This window comes from Electrophorus electricus, chromosome 6, assembly GCF_013358815.1.
Source record: "Electrophorus electricus isolate fEleEle1 chromosome 6, fEleEle1.pri, whole genome shotgun sequence".
Lineage (NCBI taxonomy): Eukaryota > Metazoa > Chordata > Actinopteri > Gymnotiformes > Gymnotidae > Electrophorus > Electrophorus electricus.
The window spans coordinates 20,768,344-20,795,886 of NC_049540.1; the positions used below are offsets into that span (position 1 = coordinate 20,768,344).

At 39.7% G+C, this 27,543-nt stretch overlaps 2 protein-coding genes across 5 annotated transcripts; one reads left to right on the forward strand and one right to left on the reverse strand.

Moving 5' to 3' along the window:
- Positions 1–210: 210 nt before the first annotated feature.
- Positions 211–14,104, forward strand: actn3a (actinin alpha 3a). Its single transcript, XM_027023864.2, has 21 exons — positions 211–656; positions 7,059–7,173; positions 7,674–7,793; positions 7,902–7,988; positions 8,092–8,179; positions 8,465–8,543; positions 8,874–8,955; positions 9,090–9,175; positions 9,275–9,367; positions 9,454–9,684; positions 10,095–10,242; positions 10,412–10,562; positions 10,678–10,786; positions 10,919–11,059; positions 11,231–11,413; positions 11,566–11,700; positions 11,791–11,970; positions 12,099–12,245; positions 13,087–13,152; positions 13,289–13,447; positions 13,649–14,104. Exons 1-21 carry the CDS (start codon positions 522–524, stop codon positions 13,805–13,807), a joined length of 2,694 nt encoding a protein of 897 aa, XP_026879665.2. The 5' UTR covers positions 211–521; the 3' UTR covers positions 13,808–14,104.
- Positions 14,105–16,865: 2,761 nt separating this feature from the next.
- slc29a2 (solute carrier family 29 member 2) lies at positions 16,866–23,059 on the reverse strand. Of its 4 annotated transcripts, none has more exons than XM_027023833.2 (13): positions 23,025–23,059; positions 21,634–21,675; positions 20,914–20,992; positions 20,671–20,822; positions 20,388–20,527; positions 20,124–20,258; positions 19,919–20,016; positions 19,678–19,753; positions 19,388–19,548; positions 18,982–19,090; positions 18,796–18,881; positions 18,463–18,668; positions 16,866–18,259 (listed from the first exon to the last, which is right to left on the reverse strand). In XM_027023833.2, the coding sequence occupies exons 2-13, from the start codon at positions 21,660–21,662 to the stop codon at positions 18,139–18,141; spliced, it is 1,392 nt and encodes a 463-aa protein (XP_026879634.2). In that variant the 5' UTR covers positions 21,663–21,675; positions 23,025–23,059; the 3' UTR covers positions 16,866–18,138. The 4 variants fall into 4 exon arrangements, with proteins under 4 accessions (XP_026879634.2, XP_026879633.2, XP_026879631.2 ...); XM_027023832.2 differs by lacking the exon at positions 23,025–23,059 and adding an exon at positions 22,252–22,405; XM_027023830.2 differs by lacking the exon at positions 23,025–23,059 and adding an exon at positions 21,888–22,405.
- Positions 23,060–27,543: the final 4,484 nt, after the last annotated feature.

Genomic DNA, 27,543 nt, shown 5'->3' on the forward strand with positions numbered 1-27,543 from the left:
GTCTAAGTTTCCTGTACGTCAGTTAAGATCCATGAATACAAAATTGCCTGTGGCTTCTCCAGTGTCGGGTGAGTTGTGTAATGCCTTGTAGCCTACAGGCGACTAGTTCAGCTCGGTTTACACACTCATGTCCAACGGCAAATCACGTCGTCGGTGCGGTCCGCTCCCCCCAAAAATAATCGATTAAATTTCATTTGTGAACAGCAACACGTTATCGTTCGACCCCATTAGGCAGATCCCGCCTTGTTGCCTTTTAAGTGTTGCCCAGGCGCAAATGTTGCGTCGGTCATACTTATTTGAGAACCGTCACATGTACGCTGAGCAGGAGTGGAGGTACCGGCTGCCGGTTCATCGGGCGGTAGGCGAAGTTACTATACGCAGGGATTTGGACTCTCCTTGGGCAGCGTTTCCAAAGCCGTACAGGACATATTGCAGCCGCCAGCACTCCCATACTGAATTAAAAGTTGCGGGACAGTTCTCAAAGATTAAAGGGATATTAACATCCCAGTAGAAACGGCAAAATGACAGCGATTGAAACGCAAGTGCAGTATAATAGCTCTTACCTTATGATTTCATCTGAGGATTACATGGTCCCGGAGGAAGACTGGGACCGAGACTTGCTGCTGGACCCGGCTTGGGAGAAACAACAACGCAAGGTACAGTCCGAACAGGGTTTGTTTGTGTGCTATAAGCTTTGTACTTTTACAAAGTTTCCACATCTTAGATTAAGCCCTGCAAATCGGTGTTGACTGCACCCCAATTAAAAGAAAATATCACAGTTGTTAATTTGCTTGACTGAACTATAGCCTACTTTTATTGATAAGCTTATGTGTGAGGCACTCGATTAACCCCTACACCTCTCCCCTCCAATACGGTGTTTGATAGCTCCCCCATTCTCATTAGGGCTTTGGTAAATAATACATAAATACGTCCTACAATTCCTCTAGCAAAATTCAGTCTTGTCATTTTCAAAATCCGCAAATTTTAGATTCTAGATGGCCATGGCAGATTTATACTGTCACCTTAATTTAAATTACGATTTTGAGCAGGTCTTCACACCAAGCCTTCCTGCAGCTGCTAGATGGCACACCTGCAGCGCATAGCAGGCCTTGACTATGTGAAGCGACTGCAACAGGTGACATCGTGGGGGGCTTGAGCAATATGGAGTGCTTCAAATAGATTCCTTGGCTAAAAATGCTGAACCTGTATTTCCCATCCTTGTCACGCTGCTTCTAATCCCGTTCATTCTTTGCAGCCGGCGGTCTCTTCAAGATGCCGCACATAGTTGCATGATGCTGTCAAGGAAGTTCCTTCACTTTCACTTTTGAAATGTGTTTTGACTATTTCTATCATATTCTATTAATGTATGTCAGTTATATTTTTTGTAAAACTTTTAACACTCTTATTCAACAAAGTACTAGACTTTTTTTGTACCCAAAGTTAATTACAAATTAAAGACTTTAATGGATATAAACCATGTTTTTGAAAAATACTTTTTTGTTTATTGCATAAAACATAGATTTGTGGCCTGATGGCAAAGCACATAGAAAAATTCAGTTGAAGCCATTTTGTTTATTACATTATTGCCCCCATTAAAAAAAAAAAAAATCCTCTTATAACTCAGTGTCTACCTCTTTTAACATGTTTGTTTATATTTGTTTGTTTTAGAACAGTCAGTTCTGATTACCTTTTTTAAGCATCCATCCAGGCAGTTCTGTTATCACATAGTACTTTCCTGCTGTATTTTCTCTTTGGGTTATGTATTATCGCGTCTAAGCCTCGCTGGCCCAGTGCATGACATTATGCCAGAGTTTTATATACAGTGGCCTTGTGCCTTACTAGGCTCACTATTTCATAATGTGATAGTTTGCTTCCTGTTCTGCATCTTTGTTGTGGGCATGCACAATTTGCAACTATTTATTTTCTTAAACTAGTTATATGTCAGTGTTGGGGTATACATGGGAGAATCTTTATAGCTGTCAGTATATGTAAAATAGCCCTGTGAGTTGGAAGTGTGCTAGATCTGCACTACCTGTGAGTAAATTTGTTGATGAAAATTTTCTACCACGTACATATAATGCTTGCTTTTTGTTTGCCCATGCAACCTTGTGATTGTTTTGCAACGTCAGATGTGCACACCTCATACTCCAGTGCAGTTAATACCCCTGGCTGAAGTTTACGCAAGCCGCGATTTGACAGAAAAAAAGTGATATGAATAACTCTTTCTTTCTGTTATTTCTGAGAGTGTTACATGGCCAAGTGATGTTATTACGACCTTGTTGGGTGGGGGGGAGGGGAAGAGGACGATCAAATGACAGTGTTGCTATTCCAGAAGAGGTGTCCTTGTAAGGGAGCTTCTATAAACTGCGGGGTTAGGTGCATTTCAGGTGGATAAGGTTGACAGCAGCACTCTGAGAGGTTTATTCAGGTATTGGTTAGCTATCTGTTTTGTTTGGGAAGTAGTCGACATTCTCTTCAGTGACACAAGCGGGCTTGAATTTTATTTATCTTAAAGTAGATTGCAGATTGTTGATGCCTTCTTGTGTAGTTTTTTTTCCCCTGTGTTACATAATACCACAACCACATATATCTTCTGGACAGCTTAGTCCACTTTCAAACATCATCTAGCCCTACTGTTTTCTTTGCAAATTATTGTCCAGTAGACAAGCTCTTACTGCAGCTAATGAGCATGGAGTTTGTTGCTTTTCAGTATGGAAATAAATGGCATATTTAATAGACAGTAAAATTAGCTGGAATAGAAATTACCCATTCGTTCTAGGAATGAGACCAGGACTGGTAGAGTGTGTTTAACTGCTGGTCACTACCTGAATCTCAGCACCAAAATAAGGCCCTTGAATGTGCTGTATATTCTTACTCTCAGACTGATTTAAAGCTTCTTTTCCAACATATTCAATCAAACAAACAGCACTTCATTATAGCACAGAGGGTATGAATTGTTTGCCTGTATATCAACCAGAATATGGTAGTTAGTAACCATGTGGTTAAGACACACATGTACCACTGTGTATTATTTTGTTGTCAAATACACATATGTAATCAAAATTTGCTCTTCCAATCTGAAAATGTTTCAGTGGTTTAGCTAGTTTGTATGTCAAGTTATTTTGAAATTAATTCATATACTTTCAGAAGTGTGTTGAGTCATTACTTTCATTTTAGATCAATGCAACTTTTTTCAGTTTTTATGTGTCTGAAATGGCTTTTGAGGCTACCATTGGCCATGTTACTGAAATATGAGGCAGGCAATATTCTGACTTATATTTAATTTCATTTGATATTACAGATAAATAATGGTTAATTATGCAAACTTGATCATTAAATTGTTTAATCTATGAGGTGAACACACAAATGCATATTTGTCACAATTAGGATCCAGTAGTCGCACTTAAAGTTGCCCAGAAAGTGCATGTTACACAGTTGATATTGTTTTAGCTCTGTATTCCAGCACACTGGATTTGACTATGAGGATAAAATTCAGCTTGTCATCTTTAAACAAGGATATTTGTCTATATTGGACAAATCACATAGGAATCGCAAGCCTTTTTCAGGGGACTGTCAGTAATAGCTATAAGTAAAATCTGCTTAGCTCTTGGCCTACCTGAGGTTTGTGGTGCACAAATATCAGTAGACTTTATTCCATGGCTCTTCCAGCTATTCCATGCTGTAGTTATTATTAATTATTCACTGCTTGTTTTGGTATCTTTTTGCCATTAGTCTGGTGTTCAGTAAGTGAAATATAGGCTTACTGGAGTCTGGATGGACCTGGACAAACAAGACCAATCCACGTTTCGGCCCTTCATAGTTTGTGTAGTGTTATTTTGTTTGTGTGTTTGGCTGCAAAATTCTATATTATCCGTTGAGATTCGGGCCAGTTATTTGGATCTGCGCAGTTATGACACGTCTATTGACAGAATTCATCTTGCTGCAGCCTCTGTCAGACACCTCATCAGTATCCTCCCATAAAATATTACTGTAGCCTACACTAAACATGCCAATTTCTCATCATTTTTGACAGGTAAATGCAAGGCTGGTTGCATTCCTACTTCATTAATTAATATGCATATGGTGCAAACATATGGATTGTCTGTTTTAATTTGGATTATTTTTTGAGATATCAGCCTGCCAATATATCAGTGGACATATTTAAGACATAAAGGCCTGCACTTTAGACAGTGTTCTTGATTTTTTTGTTAAATGTTTTTTTTAGTCATCATTCTTTTGTGGTATTCTGTGGTCTGCCATGTTTACCATTGCAAGCTTAGCTGTGTGTTTTTGCTTCTGTGATTTTGACACATAATGTAGCTATGAATTTTTCCAACAGCCTCATATAATCAGCCATTTTTACTGGCCTCACCTCTTTCAAAACAACAGCAAAAGACTTTGGATTCCAAATGCCGCATCTAGACTTGTCAGTAGCCGTCTCATAGATGACACCGCTGCCCCCCCAAAACAAATCAACAGGAACATCTCTAATTACTTGTGGTTTCTTGAAATCTCCCTGAGAAAATGCTGTGGTTTCTATAAACCTCATTTATTAGAGATTCTTCAAATTTAAGATGAGCTTCTTCTCCTTATTCTTATAGTCACAGACAAAATCAATGTATTGAATACAGAGCCAAAAAACCAAAAATAGTCAATGTGCAGTTATGTCCAGACTTCACTACATTATTACATAGACATCACATGCATAGATAAAACTGTTTAACTGTCGGTCAGTCACAATCATTTCTTATTTCTGTTTTTTTCAGATACTGTCAGAACAGTGACAATAGTCAAGCAATTTCATGATTTAAGTTTTACTGTGCAAGCATACATAGCACATGTGAATACTATATATACTTTGTCAACTTGTCAGTTTGTATAACACCTCTCCATGATTGAGCAAGCAAACACACACACACACACACACACAAATACATACACTTATGTACACACCTTTGTTTTCTGTCTGCATGAATGCAGGTTAACATGCATTCTCTCCCTGTGTAGGCCACATGCTTCCCTCTGCTTTCCTTCCCATTCCTTGGCTGAGCCAGCCCAGACCCACAGCCTCCCTGCTTCCCCAGCCGTACCCTCTCCTCATGCAGTAGTGTAATAATGGATGGCTTTCCATCTCAAAGCAGGGACTTACTTTTATGGAGTTTTGTCATGTGTTATGTATGTACATTTTTGTTGACCATGTAGTAACTTACTACTGTAGGAAAAATGTATGTACGTATGATCTATCTTCACAAACCCAAGAAGCATAATGCATAGTCAGTGGACAAGCTACTAAAGCACAGTTTCCCAAACCCAGACTAAGCCAAAGCTTGTAAATCGTTGGAGGAGGTGTACAACAGTTTTGGAGAGCAGCTCAACTCCATTTCCCAGTAGCTTGTGGCATGTTTTTAGAAGATCTTCTGATGTTTTTGATTGAACATTTGAACTTAAGGAAAGTGGTGACTGCCGAGCTAATATGGCAAGCCATCCATATTAAAACAAAAGTTACATGTAGAAAAATATCAGGGTTTAGGAGCTTGTGTTTGTAAGAAACAGACAGATTCAGTGAAGATGTAATAACCATGTGTCAACAGGATTTCTAAACCCAATTTCCAAAGCAGCATCCTTGCTATATCATGATTGAGTCTACGAGTTTACCACTATTCATACAATTTCTCCCAATGTCTCTATATATAGCCATTAATAAGAGTCATATGGCAGGGACAACTAAAATGTAAATATGCAATCTTCTGACTTTTAGAACGTCTTTTTAACAATGGCAAGGGCACATGCATTTGATGCAATTAAACTGTGAATCACCTTATGTATTAAGAGAAAATGCTAAAGCTATTACCATTTATAAAGCTAAAGCTATCACAATTTATTTAATCTTTAATATTTAAAAACAAATCCAGTCAACATGTCTATTTAGTTAAAAGGCTGTCATTGTTTCTTACTAAACCTGTTTCTTCTTCTAAGTTATGCAGTAAAATTGCCTCTAAAGGTAGACCATAACCATGGCTTTTGTTCAGTGACATGCATTATTTTACAGTACTCTTTCATTTAATAGTTATATTGGATTGGCCCATGAAATCATTGATTGTTCATTGCCACTGAAATAATCCATATGCTGAGATGTCATCGGCATATTTAAACAATTATTTAAAACAGACAGCCAATTTTTAAAGACCCAGCTATCCGGAGTTGCCTCAGTGCGGCATGCATCTATTCCAGGAATGCTGTGCTCTCAGCTGTCTGCTGGTGTCTCCTAGTCACCATATATATCATCTGCTTCTCCTGCATCTATGGCCTCCCATAGGGTATGGGCTTAATTTGGTCATCTGTGGCAGGAGGGGGTAATTTGAGGGGTAGACACCTGCTGCACGAGGCTCTCCGCTTCCAGGCTTACATCAAATTACATCGGGCCTGAGCATTCTTTAGTCACCTCTTGGGCAAACATTCTAGGTCTTCTTCCCTGGCTCCACATAGGTGCTCAATCTGGTCTGGGAGCTGTTTATCATTGCAGGCTTTAGGCCATTCTGTGTATCTGGATCCCATGTATCCATTTACCTATATATAAACTACACTGTAAAACAACCTTTAGATATGTTTAAGGATTTCTAGTGGCTGAGGAATCTGCTCCCAGAATACTTTGAAATCACAGGGTTCTGGATTCAGTCATAATACAGGCACCAGAGATACTAACCAAGTTCCAGAAGGTTTCAGATCCAGCTTCACTGAATACTACCAGTGGGCTCTTGAGCTAAATACCCAAACACTTAATGTCAGGTTACTCCAGAAGTACTGCATCCAACCTCCCAACCTTGAAAAGGGGTGAAAATGAAATAAACTTCTTTAAACTTCTCTGAAAGTGGTTTCCATCTGTATGTGCAGATGTTTTATAACTGCATAATCCCTCATTTTATAAAGATAATCTTACTTCAATGTTAAGCCTTTTAAGGAATAATTTTTATTGAAGGAAAATTTGACAACATTAAAAGATCTCTTAGATGTTGATCCATGGATTTATGGTGTTCACTGGTTTATTCTACCAATCTCAGACATTCACCGCCTGGTGCAACTCTCATCTGCGCAAGGCTGGGACACAGATTGAGAACATCGAGGAGGACTTCAGGAATGGACTCAAACTTATGCTGTTGCTGGAAGTCATCTCGGGTAGGAAGCATCTTAGGCCAGTTTTATGATAACTTAAACCACTAATATGAATATTATGAAATAATTTGTAGGCATATGGCAAGTCTTTTATCACTTTGCCAAAAAAAAACCAAACCCAAACAAACAAACAAAAAGCAACAACAACAAAAAGAACAAAAAATTGTGAATCATACATCTGAAGTACTTTGGAGAGTTTAATGTCTAATGTATATGCTATTGTTATTGTTATAGTGGTATGCATTCTCCATATCAACATAGACTATTTGTGTAATGCCTTTATATCTCAAAGCAGGAAACATATATATATATATATATATATATATATATATATATATATATATATATATATATATATATATATATATATATATTATGGAGAGATTAATATCTTAATATCTTAGTGTCCTTGGTTGTATTATCCTCATTCACTGGTACGTTCCTTAATTGTAAGATCTTCTCTTGTGAGAAATGCCTCTTATTCCTTTTGCTTTTCATTACAGGTGAGAGACTTCCAAAGCCAGACAAAGGGAAAATGCGCTTCCATAAGATTGCCAATGTGAACAAGGCTCTGGACTTCATTTCCAGCAAGGGAGTCAAGCTGGTGTCTATTGGTGCTGAGGGTAAGCTTTTCTTCTTCTCTCCTTTTTTCCTCCTTATTCCTTTTCTTGATGCTCTCAAGTTATTGTCTTTCTGTTCTGATGCTTCTACTCTTCTCTGTCACCTCGCAGAGATTGTGGATGGTAATGTGAAAATGACCCTTGGCATGATCTGGACCATCATCCTGCGTTTCGCTATACAGGACATCTCTATAGAAGGTGATGGGACTTTCAGCTCTCCAATCAAAACCTTATCAAAACCAGGACATAATGATCTTTATGAATCAGGTGGTAGTAGCATTTACTGATGCCCTTCTCTCAGAGACCTCTGCTAAGGAAGGCTTGCTGCTGTGGTGCCAAAGGAAAACTGCCCCATATAGGAATGTGAACGTGCAGAACTTCCACATCAGGTGAGCTCTGCTTCTCTTCTCAGGTGAAGAGTAAAGCATGGCTCGTAACCATCCTAGTTTATGCTGACGCTAGCAAGTTTATGTGTTTATGGTGTTTGTTTTTAATTTCACACCAACATCCACCTCATCTGCATTTCTAAACTTGCTAGAATGACAGGCTTCATCCATTATCCTAATCTCTTGATCATCTTTTATTCATCACTCCTGCCTTCTGTGCCCTTTTCTCTCATTATGCTCTTCATCTTTTCCACTCTCTATCTCATCTTCTCATCGTCTGTGTCTCAGCTGGAAGGATGGCTTGGCTCTGTGTGCCCTCATCCACAGACACAGACCTGATCTTATTGACTACTCCAAACTGCGCAAGGTGCTCTCCGCTCTCTCTCTCCCTCATGCTTGAATACTCTGTGTGTAGTCCTACTCATCTCTCTATCTAATAAGAACACAACAATGACTCCTTTTCAATACATCAGCCTACATAGAAATAAATTTGGCATTTTCTAAGAATGCTGGATTTTTGTGTGTGTGTGTGTGTTGCTTGTAATGTAGGTTTCATACTGTTTCCAAATCATCTAAGCCATTTTATATTTATTTGTTGGTTGACCCTGTTTAAAAAAATTGCATTGTTTTTATGTGTTTCTAAAATTCCCATGCTTCTGTATGGTTTTAAATCATCTGGCATTCCTTGCTTTTCTAGGATGACCCTGTTGGCAACCTCAACACTGCATTTGAAGTAGCAGAGAAATTCCTTGATATCCCCAAAATGCTTGATGCAGAAGGTACGTATCTATGGAACAGCCTTAAATGGAACCTGCTTTGTAATTTGGAATTAATTCAGGTCTTATGTATTATGTGCTTATGAAATGACTAATCCATTGATTATAAATTATTGCACCATCTTGTTCATTCTCAGATATCGTGAACACACCAAAACCTGATGAGAAAGCTATTATGACCTATGTGTCTTGCTTTTACCATGCTTTCGCTGGTGCAGAGCAGGTATGGAGAATATTATAGGTATTAACTTCTATTAAAGAGAAAGAACCTTTCATGCTGAATTCAGTTTCCCACTGTAGCCATTCCTGTGCTCTTCTGTAGGCTGAGACTGCAGCTAACAGGATCTGCAAAGTGCTGGCTGTGAACCAAGAGAATGAGAGGCTGATGGAAGAGTATGAGAAACTGGCCAGTGAGGTAAATTTTCTTTTTCCACTCTTATTGGATGTCTGTTAGCAGACTATTTGCCCTCAAATTATGTAATCACATGAAATGGTTCACAGCTGCTTGAGTGGATCCGAAGGACCATCCCTTGGTTGGAGAACCGTGTGGCAGAGCAGACTATGCAAGCCATGCAGCAGAAGCTGGAGGACTTCAGGGACTACCGCCGTGTGCACAAGCCTCCCAAGGTCCAGGAGAAGTGCCAGCTGGAGATCAACTTCAACACCCTGCAGACCAAGCTGAGGCTTAGCAACAGGCCTGCCTTCATGCCCTCTGAGGGCAAGATGGTTTCGGTATGAGCACCTTGTTGTTTCAGCACTTGTGTTACATCACGGCAATTACTTGACAATAAGAATCCCCTAATGAAGATAGTATATGGGATGCATATTTTCCTGAAATACCCAAAACATGATGGGAAATCTAAAGACAACAATGCTAAACAGTTTTTAATGATAAAACAGTCATGAAAATGGTATTATAAATAAAATAAAAACAATTGCAGAAATAGTTATAAAATTAAAACTATATGGAAAGTTATGAAGATTGAAAAACTAAAAATTATCATCCATTAATATTCTATTCTAGATATAACCTCTTTCAGCCGACTGACGTTTTCAGGCTCATTCAAGTTACATGCAGGTATAGATTGATTGCCCCTGGAAAAAACTGTCCTGCTACAGTGCAACTCTACCTTATGCTACAGGACATTGCTAATGCCTGGAAGGGTCTGGAGCAGGTGGAGAAGGGCTATGAGGAGTGGTTGCTGACAGAAATCCGCCGCCTGGAGAGACTTGACCACTTGGCTGAGAAGTTCAAGCAGAAGTGCTCCCTGCATGAGGCGTGGACCACAGGTACCAAGCAGAAACTGTGAATATCAGAATTATAGCAGTATATCAGTATTATAAAGCCCAAAAGCAAAACCAGAAAGTTTGTATTTGAATTTGTCTGGACTTTGGTCCACTAGCTTAAAAGTGATTTTTACATTGGTTCACATCCTTTTTTAATGTGCATACCATGCAGGTAAGCAGGAGCTGCTTTCTCTCAAGGACTATGAGTCAGCCTCACTAATAGAGATCCGTGCCCTGATGAGGAAGCACGAGGCCTTCGAGAGTGACCTTGCTGCTCACCAGGACAGAGTGGAACAGATTGCTGCTATTGCACAGGAGCTCAAGTAAGAATGAAATTCTGTTCTACCACATCAAGCTCTTTCCAGGAGATTCATGGCATTATGTCTTATAGATAGGAGGGAAGACAGAAAAACAATAATTATCATGTTTGTTTTGCAGTGAGTTAGACTATCATGATGCAGCTACTATTAATGCCCGTTGCCAGGGTATTTGTGACCAGTGGGACAATCTGGGCACTCTGACCCAGAAGAGGAGAGATTCTCTGGAGGTACAGATTTGTGCAGATATTATTAGACACCTGCCGGAACTAGCATAAGACTTGTATGCGATTTCATAAACTGCATTTTGTGATTACAAATCAGTTTTAGTGTTGTGTCCTTAATACCATGCCTTGCTTCAGCGTGTGGAGAAGCTGTGTGAGACTATTGACCAGTTGTACCTGGAGTTCGCCAAGAGGGCAGCGCCATTCAACAACTGGATGGATGGAGCCATGGAGGACCTGAAGGACATGTTCATTGTACACAGCATTGAGGAAATTCAGGTGTGAATTAAACTTTTGCTTCTTCACTGTCAATGACACTCAAGTTCCTGTTTGTCCTGTGAGAGTTTAAAGGCAGTGTTCTCACAAACACCCCCTCTTCATTTACTTGTACCTTGCCTCCGTTGCATTCCTCTCTTTCTCCCTGCCCATTTGTTCCTTTCACTGCCACAGAGTTTGATCACAGCTCACGACCAGTTCAAGGCCACTCTGCCTGAGGCGGATAAGGAGCGAGTGGCCATCATGGGTATCCAAAATGAGATCCTGAAGATTGCTCAGACTTATGGGATCAAAGTGTTGGGCGAGAACCCCTACACTGTCATCACCCCACAGGACATTATCAACAAGTGGGAGGCTGTGAGTCTGACAGCTTCTTTCCAACTGCATTAGAGCTCTGTTACATACTAAGAGATGACATTTGAATTTTAATGAGACAGAGTTAATGTAAATGTTATTTCCTCGTCTTTCTGTCTGAGCCTATTGCTTCATATCCTTTTTTCCCATGTCAGGTGAAACAGCTGGGCCCAATGCGTGATCAGATTTTGCAGGAGGAGGTGGCCAGGCAGCAGGCCAATGAGAGGCTGCGACGCCAGTTTGCTGCCCAGGCCAACATCATTGGACCCTGGATTCAGACCAAGATGGAGGTACTTCAGACCAGTCTCAGACTAATGATGCTGCAATAATTCAATGTCGTACTTCACACACACAAATGTGTCTCCCAAATGTGTCTCCAGGAGATCAGCCACGTGTCTATTGACATTGCTGGCTCACTGGAGGAACAGATGAACAATCTAAAGCAATATGAACAAAATATCATTAACTACAAATCCAACATTGACAAACTGGAAGGAGACCATCAACTTAGTCAAGAGGGACTTATTTTTGACAACAAGCACACCAACTACACCATGGAGGTATGTCTACTTTTACTGAATTATAAAATTGTTTGCGCTGCTTTCTCTCAGTCTCTGCTCCACTGTCCTATTCTGGGCATGATTTTCATGCAAGATCCTTATTGGTTAATTTCTGTTGCATGATGCAGCATGTCCGTGTGGGCTGGGAGCAGTTACTTACCACCATCGCCCGCACCATCAATGAGGTGGAGAACCAGATCCTGACCCGCGATGCCAAAGGCATCAGCCAGGAACAGCTCAATGAGTTCAGGGCCTCCTTCAACCACTTTGACAGGGTGAGATATGAACCAGGTCCCGTGTTAGTTTATTCAATAGAGTTTTGTAATTTAGATTTTTAGAGCCCCTGCCAACTTGGTTTCACATGGTTAAAAAAAATTGTAAAAATAGTTTTAAAATAGCAAAGATATGCATTGGAATATACATTGTCCAATATTAAGTTCAAGAAATACATTGGTTTTAATACAATTTAATAGTGCTTAAATGCCATAAAACCTGCTCGAAGAGCTGCTGCCTGCGCAAAACTGTAAAGGTGTCAGATTGCATGATGATTGACAGACGTTAGTGGCGGGGTGACTGACACAGCGGGAAATATGAGTGAGGTTTAATCGTACATTTAAGCTTTCTGACTGAACAAGAGCAAGAAAATAGAAATATATATATTGACAGAAAAATTGTATCCAAAATGCCAGCTGGTTTAGCTGTGGTTAAAAGTAGACTTTTATCTCCTAAAAAGTCACACATTCCTCTAGCCGGAAGTAACACTTCAAGTGGTGCATCAGCGGAACCTGTGATATATATGTGGGATACCTGAAGGCGGTGTCTGTGCCGTAAACATTTCAGTACCTCATGTATGTGAAAGTTAGTATCGCTCCTCTCCATTCCAACAGAAGAAAAGGTCAGATAAAATAAATGTAAAAAATCTCTCCACAGAAAAGACCAGCATCACCCTTTGTCTGCCAGTTCCTTGTAAATTACTCACTAAAGCTGTAGATAATGGTTAGAAAATAATCAAAATGAGTAGACAGTGGCTGTAAAGATCAGGGAATTATAGGGTGATTCTTTGCATTTTAATGATGCAAAATGATGTGAAAAGTCTCTGATCTCTCTGATTTGCAGAAGAGAAATGGCATGATGGACCCAGATGACTTCCGTGCTTGTCTCATCTCTATGGGCTATGATTTGGTGACTGTGATACAAGATATTAAACAACGTTTTGTGCCATAACAACACAACATTGCATAGTATAGTATGTTTGTTTGTATAGTATTCATATTATGAACCAGCTCTTCCTTTTGTTATTACAAATTCTGCTACTCAGGGTGAAGTTGAATTTGCACGCATTATGACCCTGGTGGATCCCAACAACACAGGAGTGGTCACCTTCCAGGCCTTCATTGACTTCATGACCAGAGAGACAGCTGAAACAGACACCGCTGAACAGGTCATGGCATCCTTCAAGATCTTGGCATCTGATAAGGTGAGCTGGCTGACTATGAGTATGCATTTTACAGTCAAAAGCACATTCACACATCCTAATAGAATTTAAATGATTCAAACGGTAATGCGAAGGTAGTTTTAGCATGCCCAGAAACATTTGGTATGCCTCTTACTGCACCTTGTTTTTAAAAGTGAAAGTTTACATGACTGCACATGACAATGTTCCATCTCTGTTTTTCAGACATACATCACAGTGGAGGAGCTAAAGAGGGAGTTGCCCCCAGAGCAGGCTGAGTACTGCATCAGCCGCATGACCCGCTATGTGGGAAGTGATGCTCCTCCAGGTGCCTTGGACTACACCTCCTTCTCCAGTGCTCTGTATGGAGAAAGTGATTTGTAGAGAAACCGCGCACACATGTGCACAAACCAGTGTCTATAAACCCATGTTTCTTACAGAGAACGCTAACATGTTAAACTCCAGGAATACTGTCAGATGTGTTGGATGGCTTGGCTGCAATGCCTTAAGGTACAGTATTAGGCTATTTATCGGGTCATAAACTGACATCAAAGTGATATGTACTGGCATGAGAAGTTAGACAGAGTTGCTGGAAAATGCCTGCAAAGTCTGGTGTGTTTTGCCAAAGTCACTTCTGTTTTTGGAGAAAAATAAATAAAAATATTTTTGGAAAATGATAAATTGGCACATTTTCATTTTGTTGCAGATTCATGACTCAGGTCTGTGTTTTTGTTTTTATAAAATCCTTAGTTCAGCAGCCACTGCCATATCCAGTCTATTGATGTTAGCATGGCAACAGAATCTGATGTGTACTTAACTGAATATAATTGTTCTTTTGTGACATATCCATTCCATCAAGTGAAAGAAGCAACATTCCTTACAACTACAACAAAATTAAAAAATGGGTTAGGTTACATGCATCCAAATAATTCGAGTGGGGTTATAAAATGTACTGTATATAATGACTGTGACCCAAACCATAGATGAAATGTCTGACCTTTTCTATGCACCATTGAAGCAAAATAATGCATCAGAATTGATAAGCTTAAAGATACAACGTTTTGAGAACTGGAGCAGTTATAAGGTAAGATCACCTCAATTCTGTTCACTGATAAATTACAAAACAAGATTCACTTCTCTTGCCAGGAGTGAATGATAAGTATATGACAAGCATATACTTTGGACAAGAACATCAAAATAAAGATTCACACAGCCTGTTTATGGAGAAGTTGCAGGATTACCTGCAAATGTTCAAGCCTCTTTGTCTTTTGTACAATAGGCCGTTTAAGCTGTTATCAATAGAACTGTTGATCTGTGCTGACAGACAGTACTGTCTGATGTATTTTCTAGCCAGTCTATAGACCAATGAAATCCATCACTGTACAATTAGTGTGCAGCAACACAGCTGAACCTCTTCCCTCAATATTGTAAGTGTGCCACTTTTGTATTTGGTTTGCTGAATAAAATCATACTAGTTCCTTTTTGTAGCTCACGTTTATTAATTAATTACTTTACATCACATCTTGGTCTGACAACCATTATAAAGTGAGGAACAAATAGAAAACAAATGCCCAGGACAAAATGAATCCTTACTATTGGAGCCTTCAAATGACTCACAAGAGGCAGACCACAACAGACCTTGTGAGAATATGAAGCAACGTTCCTTTGCCTGGATGTGGGAGGGCTTCAGTGTACACCAGTGCAGCCCTAAGTTGGCAGCATCTGCCAACGACTTGGTGGGATGTCCTGTAAAAAAGATGGAGTTCCCATTCCACATGACCTCGCAGGAAGAAAGAGGGCTTATGCAGTGGGAGCTTAAGGTTTCAAAAAAGGAGACGGGAAAACCTATACAGCCTCCTCCATGTCAGACCAACCCCATCCCCTTGAACACTGGCCTCCCACTCGATGACAAAGCTGTAAAGGAATATGAGAAGCACAGAAAGATCCTTCATGAGAAAAGGAGAGAGCTTTTGTTGACCATGCAAAAGCCCTTTGGTTTTGGAAAGAGAGATGAGCAATGTAGCAGTGGAAGGGGCAAGAAGGGAGTGAATGCAACTGGAGAAAAAGAACTTCCAAAAACCATTCCCAAGGAGACTCCCAAAGGCATGGTCCACAGGTCCTGGCCTGCCACCATGCAGCCCAATGAAGTGAGAGCAGAGGAGAAGCTGACATTTAAACCCAGAATAAACAAAACACTGCCTGATTTTGGTAAGATGCATCACATATTGGAAAACTGCCTCAAAAAGGTCAGACAGAAAAAGCAACCTACTGTGCCACAGCCATTTAGTTTCCAGAAAGACAACAGCCCACAGTGTAGGACTTCAGAGGTCCCAGCTCAAGAACTCAAGGACAGAGGAAGGCAAAATATTAAGTGGGATGTACACAGGCCAATGGCAAGATCCCAAAGCCTCACCAAGACAGCACTGTTGCGAGCGGCGACCATCAGGTATGGCTACTGAAAACATGTTAACATCACAACTAGTCATTATTTGTCTGATACACAACTGTTAGTAGTTAAAGGGGAACATCTATTTGTCTTGTTGGTTTATTTACAAGTAAATTAAATAAACAAAGAGAAAAAACACTGGAGGCTGAGAAACAAAGGTCTGATGCCAGGCTAAGACTCCAGAAAGAGGTGACCAGATGGATTTCTGCTAAGGAAAGGCAGACTCAGCCAACGATGGAGAAAAATCAACATTTCAGGTTTTATGATTGAATTGTAACTTAACTATACGGTGCATCGGTCATTTCATGTGCTGTAACGTGATTTTTAGCATGTTCAGAATTCAATGGCATGGTAGCTTACATTTTTACTGTAAAGCCTTTCAGAAAATTGTTTGATGTTATAATGCTATTACCATGTGCTTTGTTCATTAGGAGAGCAATGCAGGTGCGAAATGCAGAATATAAAACCGAGCTACGTAAGATCATGGAGCGGATCAAGAACCGACCACTACTGTTACATTACCAGCAGGTGCAATGCCAGCCCACTAAATGTCCTACAACAGCCATTAGTGACATAATTCCAAAACTTTTACCAAACATGTTGCATGGTTCTGTCAAGTCTTTACCCAAGTTTGCTCATACTTATTTGACCTGAACAGACAAGCTTTCTGCATAACATGGCAGGGCAGTTCTCTGTGATACTGGAACAGGCAGAGCTCGATGAGGCTCTGCGCTGGAGACAGGCTCTGCTCGAGGAGATGGACCACCGCCTTTGCAGTGTACAGCAAACCTAGCAAGAAACCTTGAGGTTGAGCTGGGAGAAAACCTGACATGATCACTCAGCAACAGTTCCACAAGAGTGAATAAACATCCACATAACAAAACAGAAAAATGCCTAATAACTAGATTTGAAAATCTGCATTTTAATGTTTTCCCCCCTTTCATTTAAATGCATAAGAAAGCTACACAACATGAAAAAATCCCATTAAATCGAAAAAGCTGTCATCACTGAAGAAAAATGTCGATGTGAAGATTTGTTAGCCAGATAAAGGTGTTTGATGTCATGACTCAAGTTTGTATTGCTTGAAATTTGAAAGGATTCCATTTGGACAAACTTGTTCAAACAGTATTACAACTAACATCTTTAACTTAGACAACTGATATGATCATTGAGAGATGCTGTGCAATGTCTCTATACTTGGATAACTATGCCCTCATATAACAGTGACAAAGTTCAAACACATATGGTTGATGTTTACAGTTGATCTCTTACCCCAATATACATTTACAATGCACAAAGTCAGAATAAAAAAAAAAGGAAACCAGATATATTTTTGCCTTTATTCCCTGAAGAAAAATTGATAACAACACTGATAGAAAATTGATAAAACACTGAATCATGAATAACAAACAAGACTCAAAATATGTATAAAAGTAAAAAAAAACAAAACAATAAAACACATCAAAATCCCTTTAGAATAAAAATATATCAATTTACAAAGTTGAAAGTATATTGCTTTTCTTTGAAACAGGTCAGTGGAGTGCTGTCTTACTATGGCTTTCTGCCAAACATTAAAAGATGTGGTGATGCACACTCACATTTCACTAAAAACACCCACCTTCCATCCACTCACTGGCCATTTTTTAAAAGGTGCACCTACATATTGTATATAACCCAATTGTTCCTCCAGCTGGTCAGCCAACCTACTCCCCATTCATTACTGGTCAGTTTGTGGCCACATGACTACTACTGACCACCTATTACTTGGGTGGTGTACAACTCTCTTCATGACAGACATTGACATGACAGTGATTGTTGCACTTGTATATGAGACACAGCAGTGCTGCTGGAGTCTAAGAGCCAAAAATATCCATGCAACAGTTATCTAATCAGTAATTACTTTGGGTAAAAACCTTTAGGGATGGTTGAAACAAACCGACACAAACTGTCTTGAACTGTAGATGTGCTTTAGGTGTAATGTATTTTACAAGGTGTTTTTAATAAAAGTGGTTTTGGGGTGGTGAGTGCATCACAAAATTATTTTATATTGTAAGGGCCTTAAATGCAATGTTTAAGTACTCTAATGTATTTGTGTAAGTGTTATAATCAGTATAAAGTCATTTTTTAGATGTTAAGCTAAGGCATAGCAAGTTTTTTTTGTTTTTTTAAAAAAAAAAGAAAACAGACAGGCAACTCAGACTGGGTTGGTAATGAGAACAGGAGAGTTACCAGTAAGTGCTAAAAGAGTAATAACTGAACAGGAAAGCTACTAGTAAGAGGTTAAGAGGTTCTTCAGACCAAAAGAGAGGGCAGCTCCAAGGGAGAGCCCCAAGGTCAGGAAGAAGGTCATCAGAGCCCCAGCTGTCTCTGCATCTCTACACCTCACCAACCTATTGAGCACAGAAAACCAATGACATTATGAACACCTGCAGCTATCTTATTATTGCTACGGATTGTGAAATGTGTTGTATTCAAAATGCACGAATACAACACATTTCACAATCCGTAGCAATAATAAGACGTAGCTAAATTGTTTTAACAGTCTTCAAGGTAAAATTAAATTATTCACCCTATGAGGTCTCTTAGTACTTACTGTGGTGCATAGGACATGGAGAGACAGCCAAAGTACCCATTTGTGATAGCAAACAATGACATCACAGCTATGTAGGCAAATTCATGCTTGAAAAGCACTGGGAGGTGGTTGTTGATGTCAGATGGAATGTTGCACATCATGAGCCCAGGGATGAAGATCACTCGAGCCGCCACAAAGATCGGGAACAGACAGCTGTCCTTTGAGGGCTGGAACAACAAACACCAGGTCTCAGACTTCTTGGCTGTCCAGGGGCGCTGACTAAAAATTGTACTGTACACAAGCTAACAATGCAAAATTAAAATTGCAAAACTGTCTGTTAGGCAGGAGCCTTACCCACTGAAAAACTGAAGTGACACTTCGGCCAATCCAGTCCATCACGCTGAAAACCAAAAAACAGCAAAGCGGTGTAAAAATGTCATCTACGAGAGACAGAAAGAGCAATGTAATGCATGCTGCTTATTGTTGTCCTCTGTAATCTTAATTAAAGAGAATGTTTTGTAGCGAGTGCTGGAGACTCACCCCATATCCCTGTAAATAGGCGATCTGGTTTCACGAGTACAGTGACTACTGGGAAAACTGACAACGTGACCATGAAAACACATGTCACGCACAAGGCCATCAACCAAATCTATAGACAGAGTGATAGATATATAGATTGATGGATGGATGGATGGATGGATGGATGGATGGATGGATATAGACAGATAGATTGATAGATCGATCGATACGATAGATAGATATACAGGCAGACAAAGAGACAGAGCACAAACAATTCTTTTTAGGCACACAAACTATAATACCTGGAGACCAGACTACAAAAACATGGTTTCAAATGGGACTCACACCCAACACTTCAGGGCAGAGCCAAGAGATGCAATTATTCAAACTGTTCATGACATATTACAATGACAAAATATCCATGTACCTTTTTAAAGACTGCCATCACTGTAGATTTCCCTTCACACATCTCTTCCAGCTTCCCATTTACATTCATTGTCTGGAAAACTTGGGGATCAGGTCCATTTAACAGGCTCTCACCATTACAGTTAGCGTCACTGAACTTCACCTTCATTAGGGTCACACTCTCTACACCAAGAAAAGAGTGACAGGCAAATTTCCATTCAGTCTTGACTCTAGTCTTCTTTCCCCCCCCAAAAGTAAGTCAAACATATAAATTCATCAAAGCTCAGGCCACAGGTGTTATCTGAAACCTACCCTGTTGTTCTAAAACCTCTTGCCTTGTTTCCTCTTTGTTACTTGTTCCATCTTCAAAATAAAGACGGGCAGGTTTCTGAAATAAATATAGCTCAGTCAGTAAATGTATTGTCATATATTAATGTCACATCCTAATGATTAAGGACTAAAATAACTGGCACTGTTATGCATTACATATTAATGCACTGCAACACGGTTGTTAATTCTGATGAAGACGTATGCAAGTGAAGAAGGCACTTACCAGGTGAGGCAGCAGGAGGTAAGAGCATAGAGTGAGGAGTGTGGCAACACAGGGAGTAGTGAAGTAACCCAAAGCAGCAGTCTTGTTGTCTGTTTTCGCTAGACACACAACCAAGGGCAGAGCTTTCAGAGAGGCTCGACCTTCAGCCATTTAGTGGGGAACGTAAACACACATCGTGCAGGTAGACCTTTTCGCAGACACTCACAGATCTTTGAGATCAACATGGCAACAGCTGCGAAGATGCCAGCCACAGCCTGGCCACTCATAAACAAGGAGCTATACTTCTGTGGGAACTTCCCAACCAGACCAAATAGACTGCCCTGCAGCACTGCCACAAACACTAGAGAGAGAGAGAGAGAGAGAATATTAATGTTATCGCATTATAACCCTGAGCGATGCTATTTTAATGTAAACAAATTTGAAGTAATGCACTATTTATTTATATCAGGCCATAAAAGGATGGACATACTGTTGATGAACCAGATGGTTGTCATAGTGATGGAGAAGAAAACATCCTGTTCAATTCTGACGTTCACTAAAATAGCCGTGAGTATGAAGAGCAATAAAATAAATATCATGCTCCCCGCAATCCTTATCCTCTCTGCAATACTAGAAAGCAAAATAAAGGGATTTCAGAACAGGTAGTTAAGTACAGCCCAAGACACAATTACAGAGCCATGTTTCAATTCTCCCTGGATCCCCACCATCCCTACAACCTAGTACTGACAACAAGAATAACAACAGATACTCACTGCTGGTAAAGAAAAGAGTTCAGAAAAGTGAACAGCAGCAAGGGTAGCTGGGAAATCAGAACGCACATGTTGTCGAACATGTATGGATCAGGTGTCTGGACCGTTTCTGAGACATTGCCTGTTGCTTTCGTATTTAGACGTTCATTAAAATACTGCAAGAAACAGCAGATGGATTATAAGTTTGGCAAGGATTTTTCCACATAAAAAGTTGTGAAGAGAGCGAACGTGTCCGAGTTTTCTTACATCAAGGGCAGTTATGAAGAAATTCCATGGCAGAAGTGTTCCCATGCCCAGAAGGAAAACGATGATGCCCACAAGGCCTCTGTCAGAGAAATTTGGTATTGTAAAATACACTTAAGTTGGGTTCACACTGTATCATCAGCCTGAATTTGCTGTCATAGTTAAAATCACACATCACATAAGAATATCTTTGGTGGTGAGATAAGATTGTTGGACAATGCGACGTACTCTCTGGCAGTGCCTCTGTGACCAAAGCTGGATGATTTTGAGCTCTGACAATGTCAGAAAATGCTGATAAAAATCAGAGTGTGAAAGCTTCTACAAGGTTCGTCTAGTAGCCACCAGTGAGAGTACGTCACTGGACGAAGTGAAGCTCACGGGACTACAAATACTGGCCATCGCGCGCTTGTTGATGATGTATGCTGAGCACAGTCATTTGATTTAATTGTATATCTATTATAAGAGAATCTTTATTGCACACTGACTTAACAAACACATGGTATCGTACACTCGGACATAGAATTCTGCCAAGATTTTAGTGGCATCGACTTGTAGTCTTACAAGACCACTGAAATTGCAGTATAATCTGCTTTTAAGACAGCAATGAATTTTGAAACCAAAAAGCTGAATATGACTGTTTAAAATCATTCTAGCTTTTCAGCTTAATAAACTAATTATTGCACTTTGTTAAACTTTTGGACAGATATTAGCCTTTCTACTCACCTGTCTTGTAAAGCACATATGGTTTTCATCTTGTGCTTATGTCTAAAGACAAAAAGCAATAAATAAAACAAAATGAACATGTTGATAAGATTTACACACAGACCTTTAATTGGAAACTTTGGAAAATTCTCCCTGCCCATCAGAAAATCTGATAGTGGCAGTGGAGTCCAATTAATAGTGTATTTATGTGCATACAAGCTAAATGAACGATTGCACAGCTAAACCGGTGTAAAGACCGTGCCAGTCCATCCTACCACGCTGGACGTCATCTGTACAGGACCCTCGAGGATACAGGCTTGTGTTTAACCAAGTTGGCACAAAGCTACCTTAACGCTGGCCAGCAAGCCAGGTTCTATTTAAAACCTTCTTTTCTAGTACAATTTGAAACCTAATGTTAGTTAGCTGTGTATGTTTAGCGATTGGGAATAGTAACTAGTCAGCTAACTGCTGCTATCTGAAGGTAACCTGACCGAAATCGACCACTTTGCCGAGATAAAAAACTGATTACTAATAATTAGAAAATACTTTTCAATGAAATTCAGTCTGTCGCATGGAGGTCATGTGAGACTTCAAGTAAAAGAAGCGAATAACCTTTGCGATATTTAGTGTAATACATACTTCTACGTTTTAAAATTAAAAGAAACTACTGGCCAAGTGATGAGAAACTGTTTATTTCTCGGTTTGAGCCGTTTAGCCCTCTAGCTACACCGGGGAACGTGCCGAGCGCTCACGGACGCTGCACTTGGTTCCGGGACTCTCCCTCCTGGCAGCCTTCCGGCCATTTTCGGCGGTTCGATGCAAGTAGTTCAATATCGTACATGTCGTAAAGGAGCACGTGACGCTTCCGTGTTTTTTGCGGACAGTCGCGACAATTCGACAGCCTGTCTAAACTCGAAATGTTGATTTCACGTGGTGTAGGTTAACGCTACTTACTTGTAGCCAGCTATTTTACGCGTATTTACAATATACGCGTATTTACAATATGTAGCTAAATACACGTAATAAATAAATAAATAAATATTTCTTGATGGCTAACCCCAAATTAAACCGTTTACAAAACCTCGCCGTATGAATATTGAATAGGCTCTTGGATGCTGATGCGACACCCAGATTAACATTCTGTTTACGATGAATCTGTCTACATTAAGCAGTCTACTCTGTCTAGCTAGCGAATATGTTAAGGAGCTATTTTGCTTAAACTAGGTAACCTATCTTAGATATCTATAGATAGTGAGGTCTCATGAACTCGCGGTAAATAATTCTATTACTCATGGAGTTGGAAGAAAAAACCTTTAGGCTGCTGGCAAAGCTAAGTACACGAAGTAAGATATTTCAGAAATTCGATCATTTTATATGTTCTGAAGATTTATAATTATGTGGAAATTACTCACCTCTTCAAAGCCGAACAAATGCTATGTAGTCCTGACGCTGCTGTCACCTCTATAATAGGAATAACTAGCTACAAAATTGGCGCTCTATTTAAAACAATTTGGCGGGGTTTAACATCGGCCTATCAAACAATTCCTGTCGGCCAAACACACTGAAGTTCTGTTCGATTTTCTATTTCTAGAATAGTATATTTTAAATCGTAAATGAAAGAGGGACGATTTGTTAGCCCACTCGAAATACTCTTAATTTAAATTATATTACCGATGAATTATGTGCAAAACCTACTTCGTGAATATGAGATCAACCACGAGGAGGCGCAACATACAAGTGTATATGTCAGACAGACTAATTTTGTAGCTGGGAAACGTAGCTTCTTTTGCAGAATTATATGCTTTGTGCTTTTGGTAACATGCATTTTCTTATGGTCTCTGCAATGTGGTGAAACATAAAAACTGTAAATATGTCATTTTACAAAATGGATCTGTACATTCTGTACATTGTGTACATACATATATACACAACCATATACATTGTACATTGCGTATATAAACATAATATACATATATTGTACATACATTGTTAATATATTTTTGTACATATATAGATATATATTTCTCTATGCACCCTTGTTTTCTTTTTTCTTTTTCCTCAGTTTGGACAGAGCACTCTCAACCATTTCACTGCGGGTTATACTGTGTATGACTATGTATGTGACAAATAAACCAAACTTGAAACTTAAAATTATCCTGTGTAACAGTCTGATTTGTAAACTACATTCCCTCAATATACTAGTAAACTATATTACTTTTGCTGCTATACTTTTGTTTTAGATGTTATCTTCTATTTGTGTCTTATTACCTGTCTTATTACCTTCAATTGCATTTATACTCTGTAAAGCACTTTGTAAGCATTATTTAAAATGTATAATAAACAAAGTTGCATATAATAGCACCACCACCACCACTAATAACAATTGTTTTTACTTTTACAGAAGCTTTACCTTTTAGCAGTAGTTTATAAAATGTTTATCCTGTCCTCTACATAAGCTCTGTTCTGATTACTGTCATGATACTGTTTGCTTCCTTTGTTCAGTGCTTTAAAAAAATACTCTGATTTCTGAAGAAGAGAGGCAAACTGAATATTGTGGAAAATATCATATATATATATATATATATATATATATATATATATATATATATATATATAGAAACAACAAAGCACTGAACAGGTGGGGAGAGGAGGGGTGAAGGGAAGGAATGAATACAACTCCCTGAGTGTAAGGCCATGGAATGTGGGCTTGGTGCCATGTGCCACATGTATGGGATTCTAGTCATGTCCCTGCACCACACTGTCCCACATGTAAGCATTATAATCAATACCTGAAAAACTATATGTAAAGTTTTTAATGAATGATCATTATCTTTAGTAGTAGTATTACTTATTATTAACTTTGTTGTTACCTAATGGGAAATGCACAGGTTACCCCTTTTTGAGACTTTGAACTTTTCAGTTTGCAAAGCAAAAATCCCAGAATTGACGTGTATTTGTTTGATTTACGGGAAGTGGGGTGTGCGAGTGAATGCACTTTCATTTGTTGTGTTTATTTTTTACGCAACAATCTGCTTAGCATTACTGTGCTTTTTTTTTTTTGGCTGTTGGTAAATTGTGTAGATTCTCAATAAACCTTGGGAAAAATAGGCCAGGGTTTAAAATATACCTTCTGTAGAATTCTCACACAATTAAGTCATCTTTAGCATTATTTTCTAAGTGGCATAATTCCGATACTTTCATGACAGACATTCTTTGCATTGGAGATGGCTTTGTGCCTTATTACTGATATATGAATAGTGTTTATGCAGAACCAGGGTGATGTAGTAACTTTTATCACCAGCTTTTAGTAAAAGGAAGGAAATTGCATTGTAGCAGAGCATTTCAAGTACACTACAAAATTAATTCTTGTGTATTTTCTAAAAGCAACTTGTGTTAAATCTAAGCGCCAATGATAACTTCTGTTTGTAAATGTTTTGTTTTCCCCTTTTCTTTGCATTTCATGTTATATCTTTATTTTAAATTTAAAGCTTCTTTACTCCCATCATGTATTTGCTTAAGAATAATCCATGTGTAACACTAAATACAGTTTTCATTTTTGCCATTTACCTTTCAAATATGAGAGATTATACACTTGGTGATACATGAGTGGAGGAATACAAGTTGGCTCATTACTATTCATATATCTGTATCTGTAAAAGAATCCAAAGTATTATTATATTAAAGTAACATAATCTGATTATTTTCCATTGCTTTTGGATTACTTTTCATAACATGAATTCCCTACAGTGCCAGGCAGTATTGTCATCAACAAACTCCCACAAGCCCCTGTATTTTCTATAAACAGACTCATGAACAACTCAGCAGATATATAAAGGTTGTCCATACGTCCCTTCCCAGCAGGCCAGCATTGGTGGGAAGGCCCTTTGCTGACGAAGGCCCAGTCCCTAAAATCATGTCACACTGGCTCCACCTGTGTAAACATTCCAGATAGGTATTGAATGTTTTGGCATCTGTGAAAACAAAGTTCTTCATATTGAATCTGTGATTGGAATATACCTTGTGGAATATAGAATTTAATCTTCAGCGAAATATTAATATAATGAGTGCATCTCCTATTGTTTGGAGATGTAGAGTTAGGAAAGTTTGTTGTAGGTTTTTTGTGTTGTTAGGATTAGTTAGTGGGTAGTTTTATTTAATTAGAGTGGGTTTTGTTTGTTATTTTGTCTTTGGTCACTCCTGAAGACACTTTGGTTTGTGGTTTGTGTGTGTATTTAAACTCACGTCAGGGTGTGCGGCGTGGTTGGTCATTGTAGATGTAATGTCTAAATGTAACGTGTAACGTTACAGAAAAAGGGCGGTCGCGTGGAGCCAGCGGGATCTCCTAAGCCCCTTCTCCTCAGCGGACTTGCCAGCGAGACTGGATGGGTCTGCCCAAAGCCTCGGAGGCAAACCGCCGCAGGGACGCTCCTAGAGCAGCGGAAGAGAGGAAGACCGTTAGGGGCGGTAGCACATCTGGAATCGGGGCGGACGTGCACCCCCGCGTGTCCGTTGAGGCCACGGACACGTCAAGGCGCCTGCGGGGACGGCAGGCGTCACGTCACAGCGCCATATGTTTGTGTGTTGGCGCTATCGTGCGTTTGTGTTTGCGCCTTTGTGTTTACAGGTGCAACGTTTTGTGGAGCATACCGGACTGCCCCAACAGAGGCAGGGAAGCTGCTTTTCTCCCTCTTGCCTTGAGGTCTCCCTTGCTGGCGGCACCTAGCCTGCCTGGTACTGGGTGTGCGCCAGGCACTGCCGTGCTGTGTTTTCTTGTACATGGCGCCCGGAGGCTCGCGTTCATTGGACGGACGCGTCGGGAGCCGCGAGTCACGTGGTTTGGCCAGCCACGTGCAGTAGGAGGACTCTCGTGTGTGGCCACGCCTGCACACACCTGTACTTCGTTTTGTCTGTGTGTATTTAAACTCACGTCAGGGTGTGTGGCATGGTTGGTCATTGCAGATGTAATGTCTAAGTGTAACGTGTTTGTTAGACGTATCCTTGTGTATTGTGTTCGTTTAACGTCAATCGTTTCTTGTTCATGTTTATCGTTTGTAATACGTGAGTGCCGCTGTCGTTTGTTATTAAATGTTTGTCCCTGTCAAGGAAGTCTGTGCGTCCTGCCTTGCGCCCTGCGGCACTCGGGCCGACATGTTAGTTTGTTTGTTTATGAACCATAACCTCTGTAAAATGCACTGAAAAACACCTTCCATTTGTGCTTCTGTTTGTTTTGTTGCTGCTCACTTTATCACAACTTCCATTATATTAGCTGTTTGTCTCTTTTTCCTTGTTACGGCCTCACAGCCTAACACTGTAACACTGGCCAAAAAAAAGGTCACTACCTGGGTTTAACTAAGCAAGTAGGTAAGATCCTCTCATTGGATAATTACTGCATGCAGTGAGTAGCCTCTCATTTGTTAAACAACCATGTAGAAAGACACATCCTATGGTCATGGAAAAGATGTTAATCTGTTTCAGAAGGGTCAAATTACTGGCATGCATCAAACAGTTAAAACATCTTAGGCGATTGCTGAAACTACAAAAGTCGGGTTAAGAAGTGTCCAATGCATTATTTAAAAAGTGGAAGGACCATGGGGAAACATCATCTTGGAGGAAGTAATGTGGTCAGAAAAAAACCTTGGATTTTCGTGATTGGCAATCACTTAAACATGTGGTGAAATCAAATCGTAGAAAAACAGTAGAACTCAGGGATATGTTTAATAGTGAAAAAGAGCATTTTCGCACATACAATTCGAAGGGAACTCAAGGGATTTGGACTAAACAGCTGTGTAGCCTTAAGGAAACCACTTGTCAGTGAGGCTAAATGGCTTCAGTTTGCTAGGGAGCATAAAGATTGGACTCTGGAGTAATGGAAGAAGGTTATATGTTCTGATGAGTCCAGATTTACTCTGTTCCAGAGTGATGGGTGCATCA